At 41.3% G+C, this 23,838-nt stretch overlaps 1 protein-coding gene across 2 annotated transcripts in view; it reads right to left on the reverse strand.

Annotated features, from left to right (window-relative positions):
- Nucleotides 1-4,772: 4,772 nt before the first annotated feature.
- espl1 (extra spindle pole bodies like 1, separase) overlaps nt 4,773-23,838 on the reverse strand; it is a 90,443-nt gene continuing 71,377 nt past the window's right edge. For both annotated transcript variants that reach the window (XM_028798571.2, XM_028798570.2), the window contains exons 23-30: nt 19,071-19,193; nt 18,821-18,970; nt 14,526-14,696; nt 14,346-14,450; nt 14,142-14,257; nt 7,878-7,961; nt 7,622-7,786; nt 4,773-5,362 (exon numbers count right to left, since the gene is read on the reverse strand). In XM_028798571.2, coding sequence (XP_028654404.2) covers nt 5,161-5,362; nt 7,622-7,786; nt 7,878-7,961; nt 14,142-14,257; nt 14,346-14,450; nt 14,526-14,696; nt 18,821-18,970; nt 19,071-19,193 — 1,116 coding nt within the window. In that variant the 3' untranslated portion in view covers nt 4,773-5,160. The remainder of the gene's footprint in view (nt 5,363-7,621; nt 7,787-7,877; nt 7,962-14,141; nt 14,258-14,345; nt 14,451-14,525; nt 14,697-18,820; nt 18,971-19,070; nt 19,194-23,838) is intronic.

A 23,838-nucleotide genomic window follows, 5' to 3' on the forward strand; every position in this document is an offset into this window, starting at 1 on the left:
GGGAGCGGAAGATGCCATCATCTATATGCTACATCGATCCCTCTCCCACTTGGACAGAGGCAGTGGTGCTGTAAGAATTATGTTTCTAGACTTCTCTAGCGCCTTCAACACCATCCAACCTCTGCTCATTAGGGACAAGCTGACAGAGATGGGAGTAGAGTCATACCTGGTGGCATGGATCGTGGACTATCTTACAAACAGACCTCAGTATGTGCGTCTCGGGAATTGCAGATCTGACATTGTGGTCAGCAACACAGGAGCGCCGCAGGGGACTGTACTTTCTCCGGTCCTATTCAGCCTATATACATCGGACTTCCAATATAACTCAGAGTCCTGCCACGTGCAAAAGTTTGCTGATGACACTGCTATCGTGGGCTGCATCAGGAGTGGGCAGGAGGAGGAGTATAGAAACCTCATCAAGGACTTTGTTAAATGGTGCGACTTAAACCACCTACACCTGAACACCAGCAAAACCAAGGAACTGGTGGTGGATTTTAGGAGACCCAGGCCCCTCATGGACCCCGTGATCATCAGAGGTGACTGTGTGCAGACCTATAAATACCTAGGAGTGCAGCTGGACGATAAATTAGACTGGACTGCCAATACTGATTCTCTGTGCAAGAAAGGACAGAGCCGCCTGTACTTCCTTAGAAGACTGGCATCCTTCAACATCTGCAGTAAGATGCTGCAGATGTTCTATCAGATGGTTGTGGCGAGTGCCCTCTTCTACGCAGTGGTGTGCTGGGGAGGCAGCATTAAGAAGAAGGATGCCTCACGCCTGGACAAACTGGTGAGGAAGGCAGGCTCTATTGTTGGCATAGAGCTGGACGGTCTGACATCCGTAGCAGAGCAACGGGCACTCAGCAGGCTCCTATCAATTATGGAGAATCCACTACATCCACTGAACAGGATCATCTCCAGACAAAGGAGCAGTTTCAGCGACAGACTGCTGTCACTGTCCTGCTCCACTGACAGACTGAGAAGATCATTCCTCCCCCAAACTATGCGACTCTTCAATTCCACCAGAGGGGGTAAACGTTGAACATTATTCAAGTTATTGTCTGTTTTTTTATCTGCATTTTTTACTACTCTTTAATTTAATATTTTTGCTGCTGGAATATGTGAATTTCCCCCTGGGATTAATAAAGTATCTATCTATCTATCTAGAAATATGATAACTAGAGAGATAGAGAGATTCATTTGATAAATTGTTTAATGGAATCTTGGAAAGTGAGAGGATGCCTGAGGAGTGGAGAAGTGTACTGGTGTTGTTATTTAAGAATAAGGGGGATGTGCAGGACTGCAGTAACTACATGGGGATAAAATTGATGAGCCACAGCATGAAGTTATGGGAAAGAGTAGTGGAAGCTCAGTTAAGAAGTGAGGTGATGATTAGTGAGCAGCAGTATGGTTTCTTGCCAAGAAAGAACACCACAGATGTGATGTCTGCTCTGAGGGTGTTGATGGAGAAGTTTAGAGAAGGCCAGAAGAAGTTGAATTGTGTCTTTGTGGACCTGGAGAAAGCATATGACAGGTTGCCTCAAGAGGAGCTGTGGTAGTGTATGAGGAAGTCAGGAGTGGCAGAGAAGTATGTAAGAGTTGAACAGGATATGTACGAGGGAAGTGTGACCGTGGTGAGGTCTGCAGTAGGAGTGACGGAGGTGGGATTACATCAGGGATCGGCTCTGAGCCCTTTATTTGCAATGGTGATGGACGGGTTGACAGACGAGATTAGACAGGAGTCCCCGTGGACTGTGATGTTTGCTGATGAGATTGTGATCTGTAGTGAGAGTAGGGAGCAGGTTGAAGAGACCCTGGAGAGGTGGAGATATGCTCTAGAGAGAAGAGGAATGAAGGTCAGTATGACCACCAAGACAGAATACATGTGTGTAAATGAGAGGAAGGACAGAGAAATGGTGAGGATGCAAGGAGTAGAGTTGGCGAAGGTGGGCAAGTTGGAATACTTGGGAACAACAGTACAGAGTAATGGGGATTGTGGAAGAGAGGTGAAAAAGTGTGCAGGCAGGGTGGAATGGGTGGAGAAGAGTGTCAGGAGTGAGTTGTGACAGACGGGTATCAGCAAGAGTGAAAGGGAAGGTCTACAGGACAGTAGTGAGACCAGCTGTGTTATATGGGCTGAAGACGGTGGCACAGGAGACAGAGCTGGAGGTGGCAGAGTTAAAGATGCTAAGATTTGCGTTAGGTGTGACGCGGATGGATATGATTAGAAATGAGGACATTAGAGGGTCAGCTCAAGTGGGACGGTTGGGAGACAAAGTCACAGAGGCGAGATTGCGTTAGTTTGGACATGTAAAGAAGAGAGATGCTGGGTATATTGGGAGAAGGGTGTTAAGGATAGAGCTGCCATGGAAGAGGAAAACAGGAAGGCCTAAGAGGAGGTTTATGGATGTGGTGAGAGAGGACATGCAGGTGATGGGTGTAACAGAACAAGATGGAGAGGACAGAAAGATATGGAAGAAGATGATCCACTGTGGCAACCCCTAACTGGAGCAGCTGAAAATAGAAGAGTTCTATTTTATCTTTGCACAGATTAATATATTTACAATACCAGGCCTTTACAGATGATTTCCAATATTATGTGGAGTTGTTGCTTTATTGTTGCTCTGGGTTCAAGTGAAAGATTCTTCATGTGTTGGAGTACCACTCTTTCTCTTTGCTGCATGAGCCTTGTCTGTGTGGTCACTTGTTCAGGTTGCCTTCTGCTGTCTACAACAGGCATTACTCTTTCTGGCTCGAGAGTTTAGATGCTGAAGTTCCCTACTTGAAGTAATGGCTGTTCCTAAGCAGACAAGGCTCAGTGCTAAGCTTGGCTGACTGGATCTCGACTCTCGGGCTCACAAAGATAACAGTTCTTTGGCTCTTCAAGCAAGTGATTCATAGGTTTTAGTGTGAGATCAGGATTCAGATGTTTTGAGTCATTTTGTAGAGTTCCCTTCCCTGTCCCGAGACACACAGAGACAGAGAGGTCTTCTTCTTCAGCCATACCACAGCACTTCAGAACAGATCAGCCACCTGAAGCTAAGCATGTTCGGGCCTGGCCAGTACTTGGAAGGCCAGCAGGGGGCACTTATCCCATGGTCTGAATGTGGATCCCAACTCCCCTGTGCAGTAAAAATGGCTGCGTCCTTCAAATGAGATGTAAAACCGAGATCCCGATTCTAACCAAGGTCATAAAAGATTCCTAGGCATTATAAAAAGAGTTAGGTATATCCTGATATCCTGGCTAAATTTACCACAACGGCCTAATCACTCTGGTCCCCTAATCATCCTCGGTCTCTAATTGTCTAGTTAACTCTCTCACCTCTTCACCACCTAACAGCTAATGTGTGGTGAGGGTACTGGTGCTATAATGGCTGCCATCCAGGTGGATGCTACACATTAGCGGTGGCTGAAGTAGCTCCCCACTCACTGAAGAGCTTTTGAGTAGTGAGAAAAGTGGTATTTAAATATAAAATTTTTATTAGGTCGTTGTCCTTGCTTGAGTCCATTCTGTGCCTTCTGACTCAAGAGGGGCTTTTGGAGAGATGTCAGGTCACCTCTGTTTACACCTTTGTTATCAAATGAAGCCCAGGCAGATCCTGGTACAAGCTGGAGTTCAGTCAGTTTGGAATGCAAGTGGGGTTTGTTTTGTAGCTGGATGCCTGGATCCTTGTTACATCTGCTTTCTTAACTGGCCTGGTGTACCACGAAAGCCGAGCTGAATGGGCAATGCCAACTTTGTCTTACACTATTCAGGGCAGATGTTAAACATGATGACTGCAGTTACTGATCTCAGTCACTGGAGGATGTCAGATTATATGGGCAGCCTTCAAAGAAGATGACAAATTACATGACTCCATCATGACTTTTCAGAACTGTTCCAAATTTCCAAAGTCAAGGGCTGGTAGTGTGCAAATGCTGTTGGGTCAGCCACAATTATGACCCTTCCAATCTCTCACACATCCCCAAGTTTCTGTCATGGTACATAAAAACGTACCAAACCTTACTTCTGTCTAATATCTAAGGGACTCCTGTTCCTTATTCAACATCACTGCATTATATGCACTGTACCTCACAGTGAGCATTCAACAGTTGTCAGCTTACATATACACACACACACACAAGCCAACCTCCACGACTTAAGAGAATTATTTTTAAATGGGGTGAATATTGGACTAGTTGGACCGATTTACCAGGAATGTCAGACTACAGGACCAGCAGTCACAAGAGCACTCCACAACTTGCTAAGAATATGTACATGAAGTCTGTGACTAGGCCTTAAATGTGCACAATGGCGCATCTTTAAGCAGAAAACACAGCAGTTATTCATTTTCTAAAAACATTCTATGTGTCCCAGGGTGATGTGAATGATTTTACAGGTGTGCTGGGGATCACCAGTGTTACACGACTACAGGAAATAACACAGGCAAACGCAAAAGTGTGAAGGCGGCCTCTCAATCACTGGTGTCCAACTTTTCATAAGTTAGTGATCTGGTCAAAGATGCAAGCCAAGTAAAGCCACAATTTTGATATCAAGCATTCCAGCTCCCCAATGCATGCTCTTTTGGACATAAAAAGATGTCAAAGAGAGAGACGTGAGCAAGGACTCTTATCACTGGCTCAAAGAATTTATAGAGAAAAATTAAACAGAAGCTACTGTAGCCCAGCCCTGCTCAAACATCACTCAAAGACTTGGCTTACTATATTTTTGACCCAGAAAGGTCACAAAGAGGCCTCAAATTAAAATATGAACTCTTTATTTAACAAGAACAATCTTTACATCAGTTTTAAAATGTTGTGCATGTTTAAAATAGCAGCACTCAGACACATCAACACCAGCAGCACCTTTGTTGATATGCACCAGACAGCAAGCTGCATTGGCAGGCAACGTTAGCTCACAGGGTACAATGCAAGGCCCACAAGTGAAGAGACAACATTTAATATAAATATGAAAACTTTGGGGGTTAAAATAAATAAGGCACCACAGGGCTCCTTCTATCAGCGTACACACGCACACACAGAGCACAGAGTTATAGCAACATGGTTTTCTTAGGCAGTGACCTGATGTGCTATTTGCACAATGGGATTGTATTACACATGCCAACCCTAGGGCGTCACCTTTTCATAGTTCCACACTGGTCAGCCAACAGGAGAGGCACCTCACTTCAAGGCTACAGGCAGCCCATACACGATGGGAGACGCACCAATGAGGCACTTGAGCTTGGGTGCCTCCCTGGATTGTAAAACATAGTCCATGATGGACGCTCCAGGGCCTGCGTTCAGCCACTTCTCAAGCATGCTTTTCATGAAACGGTCAATGTCTCTGTCTGTCACATCCCAGAGGTTTCCAAGGACGAGGGGACTAAAATGAAAAATAAAAGGCATAAAGATAAGACCACACTGAAACCTGGGTAGTAGCTATTAAAAAAAAAAAATTAACATGACATTAACATGACAAAATAAGAATACACAACAGGAGGTCTACCACATGAAAGTACCCCGATAACAGTCATTGTGGATTTTTCACTATCTACTGTAAATCCAGAGAATGACCAAAAACTATTAAGAACGCTAATAGGCTATATAGCGCCCTGATGTGTGAAATACAAGTCAAGGAAGATTATGCTTAAGTTATGGAACAAACTGGTGGGGCCTCACCTGGAGTACAATGGGCAGTTTTGGTCTCCAGGCTACTAAAAAAGACATAGCAGCACTGGAAAAAGTCCAGAGAAGAGCGACTAGCCTGATAGGTCTGAGCTATGAGGAAAGATTAAAGGAGTTGAACCTTTGCAGTTTCAACAAATGACGATTAAGGGAATGCTTCACCACAAAAACCAAAAATATTTTTTTTAAGTTACTGTATCTACTCCATGTAATCTCATGTTTTCAAGCAGAACACAGAAAAAGTTTGATATACTGTAAAAGGGGTCTATGGTGACCAAAGCTGGACAACTGCAAACATTAAAATAACCATGAAAAAGTCTCAAGCTACTTGTGTTACATAATGACCATATGAAGTCATCCATTTGTATGCTCACATCCAAACAGCATGTGTATTAGAAGTAAAATATTACAAAAAAACTGCGGTGGGTTGGCACCCTGCCCGGGATTGGTCCCTGCCTTGTGCCCTGTGTTGGCTAGGATTGGCTCCAGCAGACCCCCGTGACCCTGTGTTCGGATTCAGTGGGTTGGAAAATGGATGGATGGATATTACAAAAAAATGTCTTCAGAAAACACTCTTGTGAACAAAAACAGGATGCACTGAGGCATAAACGAAGACCTGTGTCCTATCATTACGTTTATATTCATATCCAGAACTGGAGTGCTATGGGATTATTTGGCGGGTGGTCTGTGAAACAGCATGGTTGAATTGACCTTCTGCATGGTTAAAGCATCTTGGATATTAACATATTAAAGCAATCTAGACAAGACCAGGCCATTCAGCCCAACAAAGCACCACAGTCCTGTCCACTTAATTCTACTAAAATGACATCAATTCGAGTTTTGTACGACTACAAAGTTTCGTTGGGGGGTTGGTCTCTGGAGACGTTGTGATTCTCTACCTTTGTAGCACAAGAACAAAGAGTGGTATGGCACTACAGAAAACCTTTCCATTAATATGACATTTTATATAACACTAGCCACTCTACCTGTCGAATACAGGTAATACAATAATTTAATAATATTTGCTGTCTCTTGCCTTACGTGTACGTTCAGCGCTTTTCCTTGGTATTCGCACATGTCTGAACGTCTCGTCATCACTGCTGCTCCCCCTCTTGGGGGCGTTCTCATAAAGCCTGCTTCTCTGACTTGGTCATTATTTTCAAGCCTTTCTCACATCCTGTTCACGTTTATACTTGCTGTCTTTGAAGGAGACTCGTGTGTCTCACACTTGCACTTCCTCTTTCATCTCTTCAATCAAAGCCAAGCTGACCAATCCCATTGCATAAAGGGACTGGACACACAGATGTGAGTGTTTTATTATATAGTAGATAAATGTTTTATGTAAGAGCATTATTAACTGTTAATAACTACATTAATATCACAAGTGAGTGGCCTTTGTTCTGTACTTTGTACCTTAAGTGTTACTGTTCTTTTTCTGTCTCCTTTGTGTTTCAGGTTTGTAAGTCCTAAAATACAGGAGGCATATATTGTTGATGCCAAATGGGGCCCCTTTTAAAAAAATTACATTGATTAGTATTATGCACATTTTTCAAATCAAACTTATTTGTACTTCTAATTCCATATGGGTAAATCCTGTTAAGAATTTCATGTTAGATATGCCTAGAATACTTAGGTTGCAGTTAACCTAAAACACATTTGCTTCATAATGAATTTTTTCTATAATAAAACGCAAACCAAATTAGGCGAGACCAATTTACATATATTTCTTTAGTAAAACCTCAGCATGTCAGGGTGTTTTATTTTTTTTAGGTTATACTTCATTACTCCTCTGGGTGTTTCCCCTCAGTTATACAAATTCCATTGCCTTTAATTAACCTAGTTAAATTACTGGCTACCATATGAAGTAGACTTATTTTTGGTTAAACTGACTAAATGTTTTCTACTGGGCACCTGTACGGGGTGAAACGTTTCATGTCTAGAACACTGCAACTCTTACCATCCAGCCATCAGGTACCTAAGAACAATCCCAGTCCCATCTAGTTCTCCTCTTACTGCCAAAGCAGCACTGCTGCAGCCAAAAAGTAACGACACAGCATGGCAGTGCAACTTGAGAATCGACTGGCCATCCAAAAACCGGGCGCCAGCTCCATGTCCAGCATAGCTGTTAAGAGTTGTAAAAACAGACAGATCAGAAATCTCAAATACAAGCAGGGGAACAAAGAAAAGGTTTAAGGACATCAGAAGAAACTCACATATAGAGATCCCGGCTGACCAAAGCTTCTTGGACTTGTTCGGTAGTGGGACAGCAGCCAATGACCCCATTCCATTGAGGATTACTGTAGAGATTAAAAATGAACGATCAGAGAACATGAAGTCACACAGCCAATTCAAAGGGTGTTCTACCATTGCAAGCATGCCCCGGAGAGACGTCTCCAGGAAGTTACCACTTCTACAAATCACACAGCCTATAAATCTTTCAGCTTTGGTACTGTTAAAAATAGAAAACATGCTTAAGGTCTAGTAATACAGATTATAAAAACAATGATGACAAGAACTCTTCACTCAGCTCAACCTGGCTTATCAATGCCTTCTCTACTAAATTCTGCATTATGGTGGAATTAAAGAAGCAAATTCTAGAGACAAAATGTGAATAAATAGGAAAGCGACAAAAGAGTTAATAACTTAAAACTATGGCAAAAGTACAAATACTTCTAATTCACAGGAATGCAAATCTCAAACTACTGGTCCTTTCTAAATGCAGAAGAAGGAAAAACAAAACAGGTAATTAAACAATAGAGTCCATTAAAACTCAAATGGCTCAATGATTATGGAACTGGTTGGAACAAAAACTCTGGAGTCTCATGGGTACCCCCAGACTGGGAATGGACACCACTGGTCTCTTCACTGATCCCTGGGATTTCTCAAGTGCTGTTGTATCTTTTCTTGAATATGGAAAAGAAAGGTGTTGGGTCAAGTACAAATCAAGGAAGCTTAGACTTAAAGGAATATTCCTCCCAAAAATGATGCATACCCCATGAACTCCGTAGTGGCGGTCGAGAAAAAAAATTTACGCTAATGTTTTCATGAAGAATACAGATAAAGAAGTTCGACATAAAAGAATCCAAAGCTTGCAGTGCAGAAAAAAGCAAATGGTATGAGAAACATCCATAAAGGAGAAATAAACTCATGTTAATCATGTCATTTTATCCAGTCACTTGCTCAAAACAAGCAAAACAAATACTGCCCTCCCATCCCCAAATACTGTTAAATAATTACTTTCAGAATTATCAGTGTGTAGATAAACCAGGAAAGCCAAAGATTTATGGGAGTGAGTAACACGAGATTTTTGTTTTTACCTGCATGAAAATCTGAAGTTAAAATTTTTTCTACTACAAACTACAGTGCATCAGTCATAACTGGCAGGGGTTAAGCTAGGCATGATGGAAGGAGGCACTATTTAGCCACTAGCTCTTACTAGCATATGAAGGTGAAATAAGCCATGGGATTAACGGTGCTCAAGAACGTGGCTTGAAAAAGGCAGGCAGCAACTGCAATGCTGGCCATTCATTCTGCCATCATCTTATTTCCTGCCAAGTCTAAGGCAACGCTCAAAGTAACTAATGAAGCTGCCCTTATTATTACATTTCTTCAGGCATTTTGTGTTACTCTGTCAGTGTAAAAGATTATATAAAATGGTACAACTACCCAAGTAGCTCATCACACTTGTTAAAAGGGATGCATCTCATCAGACAGAAGCAACAGTTGTGGGCCTTGTTGTAGTGCATATCTGCCTTGTCCATCTAATTCCGGCCTACTGTTTAGATCTTATATAATCTAGTTTATGAGTTCATCCACAGCCTTGTACAATGAATGAAATAAACAGGGTGAAAAAAAAAAAGCTAAAATGAAAAATGAATTCATGGAGGAATATCAGAAACTGCAGCAAGGGCTCAAAAATATTGCTCGTTATAGGATCAATAGAAAACATTTTTTTCCAGTACTTCTCCAGAAAAAAAAAATAATTGAAAATGAGCAGCTAGGAGCAAATGCACTAAATAAATCCTTCATTCAGATAATAAATGGAATACCTCAGGCAGAAATATAAAACAAGTTTGGAATTTACAGATTTTAAAATAGCTTCAGATGTGCTTCAGGCTCTTGGGTGAGAAGTAAGCTAATGAATCCCGCTGGCCTGATGGGATTTTACCAGTTGTACTCAAAAAATGGACAATGTTATTTAAAAAGCCTTTATTTGGCATATTTACACACTCACTTTTAAAATGGGGTAAGTGCCCGATAACTGTGTAGTGGCCAAAACGACTCAAGTCAACAAGACGTGAAGTCTAAATAATTACAGGGCAATAAGCCTTAGTTCTATGCTTTGCTCAAATATAAACTGCTCAAAAAAAATTAAAAGAACACTTGAAAACACATCAGATCTCAATGGGAAAGAAAATCCTGCTGGATATCTAAACTGATATGGACTGGGTAATGGGTTAGAAACAAAGGGATGCCACATCGTTTGATAATAATGAACATTATCAACCTACAGAGGGCTGAATTCAAAGACACCCCAAAAATCAAAGGGAAAAAATGATGCGGCAGGCAGGCGAGTCCATTTGGACAAAGTTTCATTGAAGCAACTCCAAATCATACTCACGTGCTTGTGTGCATGCCTGACAACTTCGGGGGGATTGGGGGTCGTGGGAGGGCATGCTCCTAATGAGATGACAGATGGTGTCCTGGGGGATCTCCTCCCAGATCTGGACCAGGGCATTACTGAGCTCCTGGACAGTCTGAGGCGTCAGATAGGCCGAAACATAATGTCCCACCCAGAGGTGATCTATTGGACTTTGGTCAGGCGAGGGGGGTGGGGCCCAGTTAATGGGATCAGTTCCTTCATCCTTTCGCCACATGAGGCCGGGCATTGCCGTGCACCAGGAGGAACCCAGGACACACTGCACCAGTGTAGGGTCTGACAATGGGTCCAAGAATTTCATCCCAATACCTAATGGCAGTCCAGGTGCCGTTGTCTAGCCTGTAGAGGTCTGTGCATCCCTCCATGTATTTGCCTCCCCAGACTAGCCATCACTGACCCCCCCGACCAAACAGATCATGCTGAACAATGTCACAGGCAGCATAACGTTCTCCATGACTTCTCCAGACCTTTTCACATCTGTCACATGTGCTCAGGGTGAACCTGCTCTCATCCGTGAAAAGCACAGGGCGCCAGTGGTGGACCTGACAATTCTGCTATTCTATGGTAAATGCCAATCGAGCTCTATGGTACCCACTAGAGGACGTCGGGCCCTCGGGCCACCCTCATGAAGTCTGTTTCTGATTGTTTGCTTAGAGACATTCACACCAGTGGCCTGCCTGCCTGCTGGAGGTCATTTTCTAGGCTCTGCCAGTGCTCATCCTGTTCCTCCTTGCCCAAAGGAGCAGATACCAGTGGGTCCTGCTGATGGGTTAAGGACCTACGAGGGGCCCTGTCCAGCTCTCCTAGAGTAACTGCCTGTCTCCTGGAATGTCCTCCATGCCTTTGAGGCTGTGCTGGGAGACCCAGCAAACCTTTTGGCAATGGGAGGCACATATTGATGTGCCATCCAGGAGAAAATGGACTACCTGTGCAACATCTGTAGGTTCCAGGTATGACACCAGTAGTGACACTGACCGTAGACAAATGCAAAACGAGTGAACAGATGATGAGGGAAAAATGTCAGTGGCCTCCCTCCACCTGTTAACCAATTCATTCCTGTTCTGGGGGTCGTCTCATTGTTGCCCCTCTAGTGCCAGCTGAAACTGATGAACAAGCCCCTCTGCTACTTCACTGACCAGATCAATAGCCCACAAGTGTCATTGACTTGATGCTATACCTGGATTAAAAAGTGTGCCTTTTGATTTTGATTTTTTTGAGCAGTATATAATCAGAAATTGTTACTGGCATGGCTAGCCTGGGTCAATTAGAGAACGGTCCTACTGAACATCTGTGGGATGTTTTTGAACAGGAAACTGGAGTAGATTACCAATTTTAAGCTCTTGCTTTGTGAACAATAGTGCACAAAACACGGTAATTTAGACTAAGATCATTACATAAAATCCAAATGAAAATCCATTTTAATTCTAGATTGTAATGCAACAAAAAAGGGCAAGTACCGAGGGGAATGAATACTTCGCAAGGCACTGTAAGAACTCTATTACCCACATTGGAAAAAGGAAAGGTCCGTGTGAATAAATGGTTTCTGTCATTTACCTCTTGCAGGTTTTCACCTAATACATTAAGAGTGGTGGTCTGTGTGCCTTAAAGCAGTGTGCCACTTCTGAAACAGCATGCAACTTAATGTACAATTAAAGGCTAAAGCCAGAAATTCTTCTGCAGTATTTAAACTGCATAATAATTATTAGATATGCAAAAAACATTGTGACCATTATAAACAATTATGTTATATTTGGTCTGTTTTTTGTGTCGTCATACACAGGGCCTATAAAAAGTATTCCCCTCCTTGGAAGTTTTCACATTTTATCGTCAAACAACATTGAATTTCAGGGGATTTACTTTGGCACCGATCAACAGAAGAAAAAAAAACTCTAAATGGTAAAGTGAAAACACTTTTACAAACATAAAGCACAAAATAACTGATCACATAAGCATGCACCCCCTTTAATATGACACCCCTAAAATCAATTAGTCAAGAAGCCAATTGGTTTTGGAAGTCACAGAATTAGTTTAGTCACTTGTCTGGGGTTACCATTGATTGTAGTGTAAATGTGCCTGTATGAGAAAGGGCCAGCTTGTGACGAATCACTATGGTGGGCTAACCTACACAACAAAGACAAAAGAAACAGAGACAAGAAAATACCCAAATCACTGGACCTCCAGTTAAATAGTCATTAAGAAATGGAAGGAGTATGGCACAGCTGTAAATCTGCTAGAGCAGGCCACCACAAAAACTGAAAACGAGTGAGGGAGGCCACCAAGAGTTCTTTAAGAACTCTGAAGGAGTTACAAGCCACAGTAGATGCAATTAAAGAGACAGGCAGACAAAAACTGCACTTGGGTGTACACATATGAAATCTATGGTCTGATGGGACCAAAGTTGAGCTTTATGGCCATCAGACTAAAGTCTACTTGACAGAGCTTGAGAAGAATGGCCAAAAATGGCAGTGCCCAGATGTGCAAAGCTGAGAGACAGAGACCCGAGTACACAGACTCAAGTCTGTCATGGGTGCCATCTGATAAATGCAGATATGAATACTTATGTTATCATTCATTTTGTGACCAATTTGGACCACATTGCATAGACCAATTTTCATTTTGACATTAGAGTCTTCTGTTGATCAATATCAAAAAATCCAAATTAAATCCATTGTGATTCAATGTTGCATAACAATAAAAGAAGAAAACTTCCAAGCTGGTTAATACTTTAAATAGACACTGCATTTACTGTTTAAACAACGTATCAACTTAGCATTGCATGTCCTATGCCAGTGTTTCTAAACCCTCGGTGGTCGTGGGTTGCAGCATGATAAAAGCAAAATATCAGGGTCTGAACTTTAGAAAGCCACCAACTCACATAACCTCCTGTGGAATAACAAACTTGACAGTAAATTGCCTGGAACCAGTGACTAGTGTGAAAATAACAATAGAAAGCAAATAAACAGGAAACATTACCATGACCTCTGTCTATCCATTTTCTAACCTGCTTATCTATTTCAGAGTCACATGGAGGCAGAGTCTGTCTCGCCAACATAGATCACATTTGGGAGATCAGCCCAGGATGAAGCAGGAAAACTAATGTGGGCAGCTGAAAAGGGTGCCATCTCTACATAGGCAGTGTGCCAAGGCCCAAGATTTAAATTCTGGACTCTGAAGTTGTGAGGCAGTAGCACTAATCACTGACCCATGCAAAATTAAATTTGCTAGGATAGTATTTAAGGTAACTCAAAGAGAGTTCATCAGCATTTCCATTAACATTTATTTAGCTAAAATTTTAATCTATGCAACTCGTACTTTAAAAATCAACGCAGCATATGTGTTTCTTGATTTCTATGGTGTGAATGCTGGGGAACTGGTTCAGTAAATGTCATAAAGCAAAAGTGCGAATTCTACAAATTTGGAATGAATTCACGATTCATTCTAGTGGAAATGAGTATCATAAATTAATGGTAAAAATAAACAGTGCCTAACAGGCAATAAGAATTTGGTATTTGAAAATCCATCCATCCATCCATTATCCAACCCACTATATCCTAACTACAGGGTCACGGGGGTCTGCTGGAGCCAATCCCAGCCAACACAGGGCACAAGGCAGGAAACAAACCCTGGGTAGGGCGCCAGCCGGTATTTGAAAAAGTATAGTCAAAATGTGCAAGAATCACATTTTAGCAGAGTATTAGGGATTAAAAAAAAAATTAAAAAAATTAAAAATCACTCTAATGACAAATGTTTATTTTTATTATGCTGTAAAATTGTGACTTAAAAATTTCAAAAGAAAAAAAACATGGCTAAAACGCACCTGGTAAACATGTCTCTGAACCGCTCCTCTGTGCCTGGAAGATTATCTTGGGGATTGAGAACATAGAATCCACTTGTAGGATCAACACCTTTTACCAGAACTGACTGGGAGCAGTGCTGAAACAACACATGACAAGTTGCACACACCAAGACCAGGTCATTGAGGCAGTATCCAGCTACTGTACACATCAAACCCCATTCTTACCTGCTTCATGGCCACATAACTCATGAGAAAATGCCATGAAGGCAAACGAGATACTGAACAGCTACGAAGACTGGGAATGTTCTCCCATGACAACTTCTGAAGGTGCTGAAAATAAAAAGAGGACAGCTTTAATCATCCATTCTCTTCTCAGAGTATCAAAGCTGTGACTTAACAAGTTACCTTATCCAGAATGAGCACAAGGTGACACTTGGACTGCACTCTCTTGTTGGTTAGCTCATCCACCGCAGCCTGCAGAAGGGCATGTGCTTCAGCAGGTTGCTTTGAACAAAGCCCAGCAGCAAGGGACTGTTTCTCTTTTGGACTGAGCAGCTGCCATCTTGGCAGGATGGCCTGGATGGGGCAGAAAATAAGTTGGTTTTACTGTTTCAGACTTTTCTGTTTCAGACCAGGATGTCAGGGGGTGTGTTTCCTGAAAGCATCATAATGCTAAGAATATCGTAAGGTCCATCATAAAATCAATCATTAATTTAAGAGTGTTTCTCAAACTCCGTTGTAATGCTATGAAAGTCATAAAGCCCCATCATAAGAGCGATCATTAACGTGTTTTGCGAACCCCAACGTAACTAAAGTAGCATGTTAAATCCATTGTAACTTATGTGTTTGACGACCTATTCATTATTTGCTATATGTTTCTCAAGCAAACTTTCTCTTGTACGGACCAAAGGAATGGGCAGTGATCACCACACATTAACACATTAAATTCAAAGTATGACAGCTCTCTGAACATTAACAGAGATTATAATATTCATGGGACAAAATACAATAAAGCATTTACAGTCTGACATTTTTAGCTAAATTGTGATGTTAATTTTAATCATTTAGATTGTTAACAATTAGATTCATAAGTTAATATTTATGTTCTTTAAACATTTTGAACAGTCAGTGGTCAAAGGTTGCAGCTCTCTTAACCAACTGCAACACAGAAAATGTCAAACAGGTCGACAAACCAAACAGCTCGACTAACGTAGCTACAAAAACGAGCCCGCATGGACAAATACAATGAACACAGACGCCTACAACGTGCATCTGAAACTGCAGAAGCGAAGCAGGCACGGGTTCAAAACGAAACACCACAACTGACGGAGATACACAAACGAGCCCGCCTGGATAAAATCAATGAACACAGGCGCCTACAACGCGCGTCTGAAATGCCGCAAGCAAAGCAGGCACGGCTCCAAAAAGAAAAGAGCTCGACTAACGGGGCTACAAAGACGACCCCGCCTGGATAAAAACAATGAATGCAGGCGCCTACAACACGCTTCTCAAACAACGCAACCAAAGGAGTCACGGCTCCAAAACGAAACATCTCAACTGACAGACATACAGAAACGAGCCCGCCTGAATACAATTAATGAACGCAGGCACCTACAACGCGACTCTCAAACAGCAGAGGCAATACATAAACGGCAAAGAAAGGAACGACAAACAGCCGCTAAACAAATCAGCCAATTAGCTGACAACGCATTCTGTAATGAGTCCACTATTAATGAACATTCATTAGGATTAATGAATATCATTTGCTGTCATTGTCATTCACTTAACTTCCCTGAAGAAACAACTGGCACTACAACTAATGAGTTTACACGTTGTTGTCAAAAGGGTCAGGTTAGACTGCCTCCTTTAGATGACTTTCCTGAATATCTACGGAAGCTTCTAACTAACAATGTACCCGAAAGTAAAAACTTTATGGACTGCATTGGATCCTACAATAGTTCATTTGCTTTTGCATCTACTGGGGAAAATATCAGGCCACCAGCTGGCAATGGCCCATATTGCTTTCGCGTATGTGGACAAGTATTACATCGGATTGGAACAGTGCACCCTGAACCATATCACGAACGCAACTATGCACAAATCTACGTGTTAGATCCAGATGTCGCAATCTATCAACGAATGAGCCTTCCTGAAAACAAGCAATATACAGAGCTGATAATGAGAAACGTCGCTGAAGTCATAAACAGTCACACATTAGCTAAGTCTACAAAAGTACTTACAGGATCACATTCTAACAATACTGTTTTGATTCCTACAGTTGACCTTCCAAGTTATGACCTGGAATTACCTTTTACACTTAAACGACGCCAATTTCCCATTAAACCTGCATTTGCCATGACAATCAACAAATCCCAAGGACAAACCATGGACAGAGTTGGCATATACCTCTCTGAGCCTGTACTTGGACATGGACAACTTTATGTAGCCTTCTCAAGAGTTCGGCGATAATCTGACATTAAAGTTAAAGTTGTAGATACTCCATACCAAGGAAAACTCATTCAAGGACAACACATCATCTTTACTACAAATGTGTATAAAGAAATATTCCAATAAATCTTTCTAATGTGCCATGCTATGGGTTCTTTACTTCCTTTGTTCGTCATCTACACCTTTACAGTGATCCCTCGCTATATCGCGCTTCGCGGCTTCACTCTATCGCGGATTTTATCTGTAAGCATATTTAAATATATATCGCGGATTTTTTGCTGGTTCGCGGATTTCTGCGGACAATGGGTCTTTTAATTTCTGGTACATGCTTCCTCAGTTGGTTTGCCCAGTTGATTTCATACAAGGGATGCTATTGGCAGATGGCTGAGAAGCTACCCAACGTACTTTTCTCTCTCTCTCTCTTGCGCTGACTTTCTCTGATCCTGACATAGGGGGTGTGAGCAGGGGGGCTGTTCGCACACCTAGACGATACGGACGCTCGTCTAAAAATGCTGAAAGATTATCTTCACGTTGCTACCTTCTGTGTGCAGCTGCTTCGTGAAGCGACATGCTGCACGGTGCTTTGCATACTTAAAAGCTCAAAGGGCACGTATTGATTTTTCAGTTTGTTTTTCTCTCTCTCTGCTCCTGACGGAGGGGGTGTGAGCAGCCGCCTTCAACAGCTTTGTACCGGCGGTGCTTCGCATACTTAAAAGCCAAACAGCCCTATTGATTTTTGACTGCTTGCTTTGTTCTCTCTCTCTCTCTCCTGATGCGCACTCCTTTGAAGAGGAAGATATGTTTGCATTATTTTAATTGTGAGACGGAACTGTCATCTCTGTCTTGTCATGGAGCACAGTTTAGACTTTTGAAAAAGAGACAAATGTTTGTTTGCAGTGTTTGAATAACGTTCCTGTCTCTCTACAACCTCCTGTGTTTCTGCGCAAATCTGTGACCCAAGCATGACAATATAAAAATAACCATATAAACATATGGTTTCTACTTCACGGATTTTCTTATTTCGCGGGTGGCTCTGGAACGCAACCCCCACGATGGAGGAGGGATTACTGTACACTCCAATATATCTCATACATACATCAATGTATTTCGGGTTACCCAACACCAGGGGTTGGCGAGCGAAGCGAGCAGGGGGCCCCCTGGTCCCTAGCCTCAGAGCCAATCTACTGCTTTTCAATCGACTTGTGATGCTTTGTTGTAGGTGACTTGAGAGGCAGGGTTAACAAAGTAGAACTTTATGTTCACTCAAAGTGGCAGCTTGAGAAAGGTTTTAGGAAATGTATGAAAAAGTGGCCTCCAATAGGTATGTGCATCATAAAATTGCTTGCTAATTGCTAAGATTGATCATTCTCAGGAAACACATCCCAGAACCATTATGTTTGTCTGTTCTTTTCAGAGAATACCAGATCAGAACCAGTATAAACTGACCTCTACATACACGATACAGATAGTGAAAGACAGAAAAAGTTTAATTGAGGCTAGGGGACTGCAGTAAAGTGCTGAGTACACATTTTCTAGGGCATGTATGGATGGAGACAGATGTAAGCTAAGAAGAATCATGCCTGAATATGACTGGTCAAAGGACACGAGACCCAAACCAAATGAGTCAGCCCTGCACTATGACATCCCATAGGTCTAAAAGGTACATCAAGGAAACAACACTAGAATTCAGGCTAAGAGAGAAGCTCAGTTTCTGTTATTCCATCCATCCTGAGACCATGCCAAATCAGAGACCATTCAGCTTACTAACACAGGGAGACTCACCCGAAAGAGGCCATTGGTCATTGTTTCATTCAGATTTCTTTGTCCTAGCAAAAGTTATTACAGAATATTCCGGGCCTCTTTCGAGTGAATCTCCCTGTACAAAGAGCCACCTGGTTATCTGGGCATACCAGTTGCATAGATTCATTTATCCAGTTTATATCTGGTATAATTTGTCGCAGTCATTACTCTGTTCCTCTTCAACACATTAAGAATCTTAAGTTATCTATAAAGCAGGAATAAAAGTGTAAACCTTCTGTCTTCCTTGTTTTGGTTTGTAGCAGGTTCCTAATTATAAATATTAGGGCTACAGTGGGGACTTGGGACACTATGCTTATGTATATTTAATAAGAGTCTGGAAGAGAGAATAAAGTGACCCAACAGTACCTCCAAGATAAAGCAGTCTCTCAGACACTTCAAACACTTTCATTCATTCAACAATTTCATTCTCTACTAAGAAGTCAGGATCTTACCTCAAGTAGTTCCAGGGAAATGTTCAATCCCAAACTATTCAACTGCTTCTGCAGACTGACAGCTTGCTTTGAAACTTTGGCCTCCTTACATCCTGGCTGGAGCATGATTTTCCAACATCCCAGAATGCACTCCATGTTTTTTAGAAGGGTCTAATGAGGAACAAAAAACATAATAAGACAGATAATCCTCATGTTACAGAGTCACCTGTCTGGATATGTCTAGTTCCAATCCCGTAAATTCTACCTTTACCTTCATTCTTTCCTCCTGTTCCCAGCGGCCTTCCCACCATTCTGCCTTGTCTGTGACATTGCTGATCTCCTTCTGATGTTTCTGGATGGCATCAAACTCTTGTAGTACTGAACTTAGAGATATCTGTAGAAATAATCATCATTGTCACTCCATAAGGTTCAATTATCATCACTTCACATTATAGGTGCAATGGCAGGTACTGCCAGCACAATCACTAAAGATAGACTTGAATTCTGCATTGTACAGGTACAGTGCTGTGCAAAAGTACAGACAGCCCTAGTCAATAAACATTTTATTGATAACAAAAATATAATATACAATTTCAACAGCAAACAAACTAAAACAGCAGCATTTTTCTGAAAATTTTAATGTACAGTTACAATTTATTTGATGAACATAAAAATTACAAATGTGGCATTTGCTAAGTTTGGGTGCCTCACTAAGTCATTACTAAAACACTCTTTGGCAAAAATAACAGCTTGCAAATGTTTTTGTAGCTAGCTAGGAGTCTATGAATTCTTGTTTTGGAATTTTTTCCCCCTATTCGTCCTTGCAGATCAATTCCAGCTGTGAGATTTTTATATCATCTTGCAAGCAATGCACATTTTAAGATCTACATAACCCATAGACTCTCAAAGATGTTCAAGTCTGTAGATGGTGAGGGCCATTTCAAAACCTTTACCGTGACTCTCTTGAGGTACTTTATTATAGATTAAATAAAGTCTGTGTTGGATTGTTGTCTTGTTCTAGAAGCCATCCTTTTTTCAGCTTCATTATCCTGACTGACAGGCCGACATTCTCCTCGAGGATTTATTGAGATTTAGTGGAACCCATTCTTACCAGTACTCACACAAGGTTTCCTGTGTTATTGATATCTGGCACACAACCCCAAAGCATCATTAGATCCAACCCATTACTTAAAAACTGGCAAACTGTTATTTTCTTCAAATGCTTCTCCTTTTCATCTCCAAACAAGCCTTTCATGGTTGTGGTTAAAGAGTTGGATGTTAATGTCATCTATCCACAGCCCTTGGTTCCTAACTGGCTCTGTCTTATGCAGATGTTAAGACTGCACATAAGGTTTCAATGTGACAGCTTTTCCAAGATGGCCATGTAAATAATGTTGCACAGTGCACCACCACTCTGTTCTCATCAGGTCCCTTGCAGTTTTGCTTTGCCTCTCTGCGGTTCTGTCAGTTTTCTTGGTCTTCCAGTCCTTGTCTTTAACTCCACAGATCCACCTTATCTGCCATTTCTTAATGACGCTCTGTCCTTTTATGGCATTTTCCAGGTTTGGTGGCATCAACCAGTTTAATTTTCAGATATCCTTAGTCAGTTGCTTAGAAGAGCCCAGGATTATCGAGTATTGCACAATGTTTGATGAGTTAAAGCATTCAATGGAGACTGGAAATGTCATCAGCTGATAATTCCTAATGGCGATTCTTGACCAGACTAAACACCTAGTGAACAAACTTAATGACCAGACTAATGAGCTAACAAGTTCTGGAAAAACTTACAACTAAAAGGTTACCTAAACTATTGCAAATGACATTTTAATATACTATTTTATTTAGTTGAATAAATGGGAACTGTACATTAACATTTTCATTAAAAAATTAGTTTTCATTTTTGGCTTTGAAGTTGTATTTACATGTTTACTTCAAATGTCAACAACACATGTAATTGGGCCAGTAGTGTCCAAAGGTTTACACAGAAGTGTATGTATGTCACATTCTCAAAGCAGTTCATTCCAAATTAAGGTTGCAAGTGGCCAGATACTATCCAAAAAGAATCAGGCACCAAATCAGTGCCAGGATCACATGCACATTCATACGGCAAAAACTTTAAAATCAACATAAAGAGCACATCTTTGGGCATATTACATGAAAACTATCATGGATACGGGGTGCCCTGCAGCTGCCATACTCCTCTTGAACCCAGGACATCCATATTCACAAACTAAGGATGGACTAGTGAACTAAGGGTGAAGCCCAGCAAAGGTTGGTGTAAAATAGTGTTCTTATTCAAACAATCCAAACAACGTTCAAAGCAAAATAAAGTGTGCTGCATCAATAAATAACCCCTAAAAACCAAAGCACACATCAAGGTTAAAATCCAATCTAAGTAAACATGAAAAGCAGTTTAAAACATTCAGAATCAAAACTTCATTAAAAGTTGTATCCCAGTGCACCCATCCAATTTTACACCACTGCAGCTCACCTTAGCAAGTCTGCTCAGCTGCAAAAGTCAACCAGCAAGCATTCTCAACCTTTTGACTGGTTTGAGCCCTTCTGCCATTCTTCGGTGTCCATGGATAACTTATAAGCCTGGCTTCCTTCTCCTACTGCTTTCATATGGGGTCTTAGGGACCTCTAGGAGCAAATGGTTGCACCTGCTCCACTTTGATTTTCAGCAGGGAGCGACCCCAACCACTTGGTGTCACTACTTCACAAGGGCCCTCTTCCTGACCACCATGTCTCCTCAGTATCCCACCGGCTCCTCAGTGATCCCAAGTATTTCTCATATATTTTCAGACTCGATCAACATTCTCTGGATCTTCCCTGATACCCCTCTGCTCTTTAGTTTCTCTTGTTGTTTTCTAAGAGCAAACATGGCCACACAGCTCTCCTTTTGCACTAAGACGAGCAATGATCCACTTTTTATGCGCCAAAGACAAAATCCGTGTTGGCTCATCAGAATTATGGTATGAAATTGTTCAAGGTTGTTGTTGGTAGTAGATGTGTGTTCTGCTTCTTCTTCGTATTTAATGCTTGTCAGACCATTTTTTAAGTTTTCGATCTAATCATAAACACATAGAAATTGTGGTAAAATAAATTGTCTCCAGATTAGCAGGAAGCCTACTATGAATTTTGGCTCCTGGTACACCTTCAGCCCATTAAAAGGAGAACACTTCTCGCTGCCTTTAGTGCAAACGCAGAGCAGGGCGGATGTGCTTACTCCTAGGAATTAACCAGGGAAACGGACAGATCAAGGTTGAAACTTTACTACGGTGACCACAGGCACACCATATTTCCACATAAGCTTAGAAAAAGCTATACAGCCAAACCCAACAAAATGATCACAAAACTGCAGAGATTTACCCTTGTTTATAAATGTGTGTTAATTTAAAACCAACTTGTTTTAACTAGTTTGAGTTAATAAAAGCAAGTACTGTGATGGACTGATGTACAGTGTGGCGTTAGTTCCTGACCCTAAAGTGGATTAAGCAAGCCTGAAAATGGAATGTTATTAAAAAATATATTACAGTGCATCTAACAACTTGTCGAACAGTAGTTAATCCCATTAGTAGCTGCAGCCACTGACAAGTTGGGGCCATGCACCTATTACAGACTGGAATCCAGTCTGGAGGGAAGAGTGCCACACATATTTACACACAAAACATTCTTAAGAAGTCTATTTGCAAAACAGATGGTTTTGACTGCCAATGAAAACCAGAAAGTTCTGCCGGAAAAACCCATATCTTGCAGACAATACACAAAAATTATCCGGCCTTGAAATTGGGCCAGAATTCACAGCTACAGAGCAAACACTATGACCAAAAAAAAAAAAAAGTTACTTTAACAATTTTTGAGAATCATTTTGAAATAATTTATAAGGCTGACTATTAACTTCAGCACACCATGTGGTAAAGTACTCAAACAGATTTTCTATTTTGTGCATTCCAGCAGGAGAGATTATTAATATCCATGTGTCATATCTTCTTCTTCTTTTGGCTGCTCTCATAAGGGGTTGCCACAGCTGATCATCTTTTTCCACATCTTTCTGTCCTCTGCATCTTTTTCTGTCACACCCATCACCTGCATGTCCCCTCTCACCACATCCATAGATCTCTTAGGCCTTCCTCTTTTCCTCTTACCTGGCAGTTCTATCCATGTGTCATATAAGAGACACAAAAAGACATTTTTCTATAAAAATTTGGATTGAACTTTTCTTATAAAATATAGATTTGGAAAGGAGTATAAGTAACAAGCTGGTGAAGTTTGCAGATGATGTCAATCTAGGTGGAGATGCAGATAATCGAGAATCTGTCGAATCATCACAGTGGTACTTGGACAGCAAACAGGCTTGGGCAAATTTGTGGCAGATGGAACTGAATGTCAGTAAATGTAAAGTAACACGAGCATGAAGTAAAAATGTTAGGATGGAATAAACAATGGAGAGAGGTTGGGAGCATGAGCACCACGTGATGGACCACCTGGACTGGGACATGAGTGCTACAGCTGACACACCTCAGTACCACACTGGAACAGTGGGAGGTTTTTTTTTTTTTTTTAATTTTTTTTTTTTTTTTTTTTAAATGGTGGCTGGAGTTAAAGCACCCACCACAACCTAGGAACTGATCAAGCTTTATAACACTCTGGTGAGGCCTCATCTGGAGTACTCTGTGCAGTTTTGGTCTCCAGGCTACAAAAAGGACATAGCAGCACTAGAAAAGGTCCAGAGAAGAGCAACTAGACTGATTGAGGGCTACAGGGGATGAGTTATGAGGAAAGATTAAAAGAGTTGAGCCTTTACAGTTTAAATAAAAGAAGATTAATAGGAGACACAATTGAAATGTTTAAAATTACGATGATAGTGTAATTAGTCCAGTGAGCCGAGACCATTTTAAAGCCTTCTTAGCATTACATTTTTTTTCCTCAAAAAACACGTGAAAAGGATTGCTTTTTTTTTTTTTTAATTAAATCTTCATCTTTCTACTGTAAAACATGCAAAACACTAAAAGTACAAAGACAGAAGTGTAGAAAGT

This window comes from Erpetoichthys calabaricus, chromosome 3, assembly GCF_900747795.2.
Source record: "Erpetoichthys calabaricus chromosome 3, fErpCal1.3, whole genome shotgun sequence".
Taxonomy (NCBI): Eukaryota; Metazoa; Chordata; class Cladistia; order Polypteriformes; family Polypteridae; genus Erpetoichthys; species Erpetoichthys calabaricus.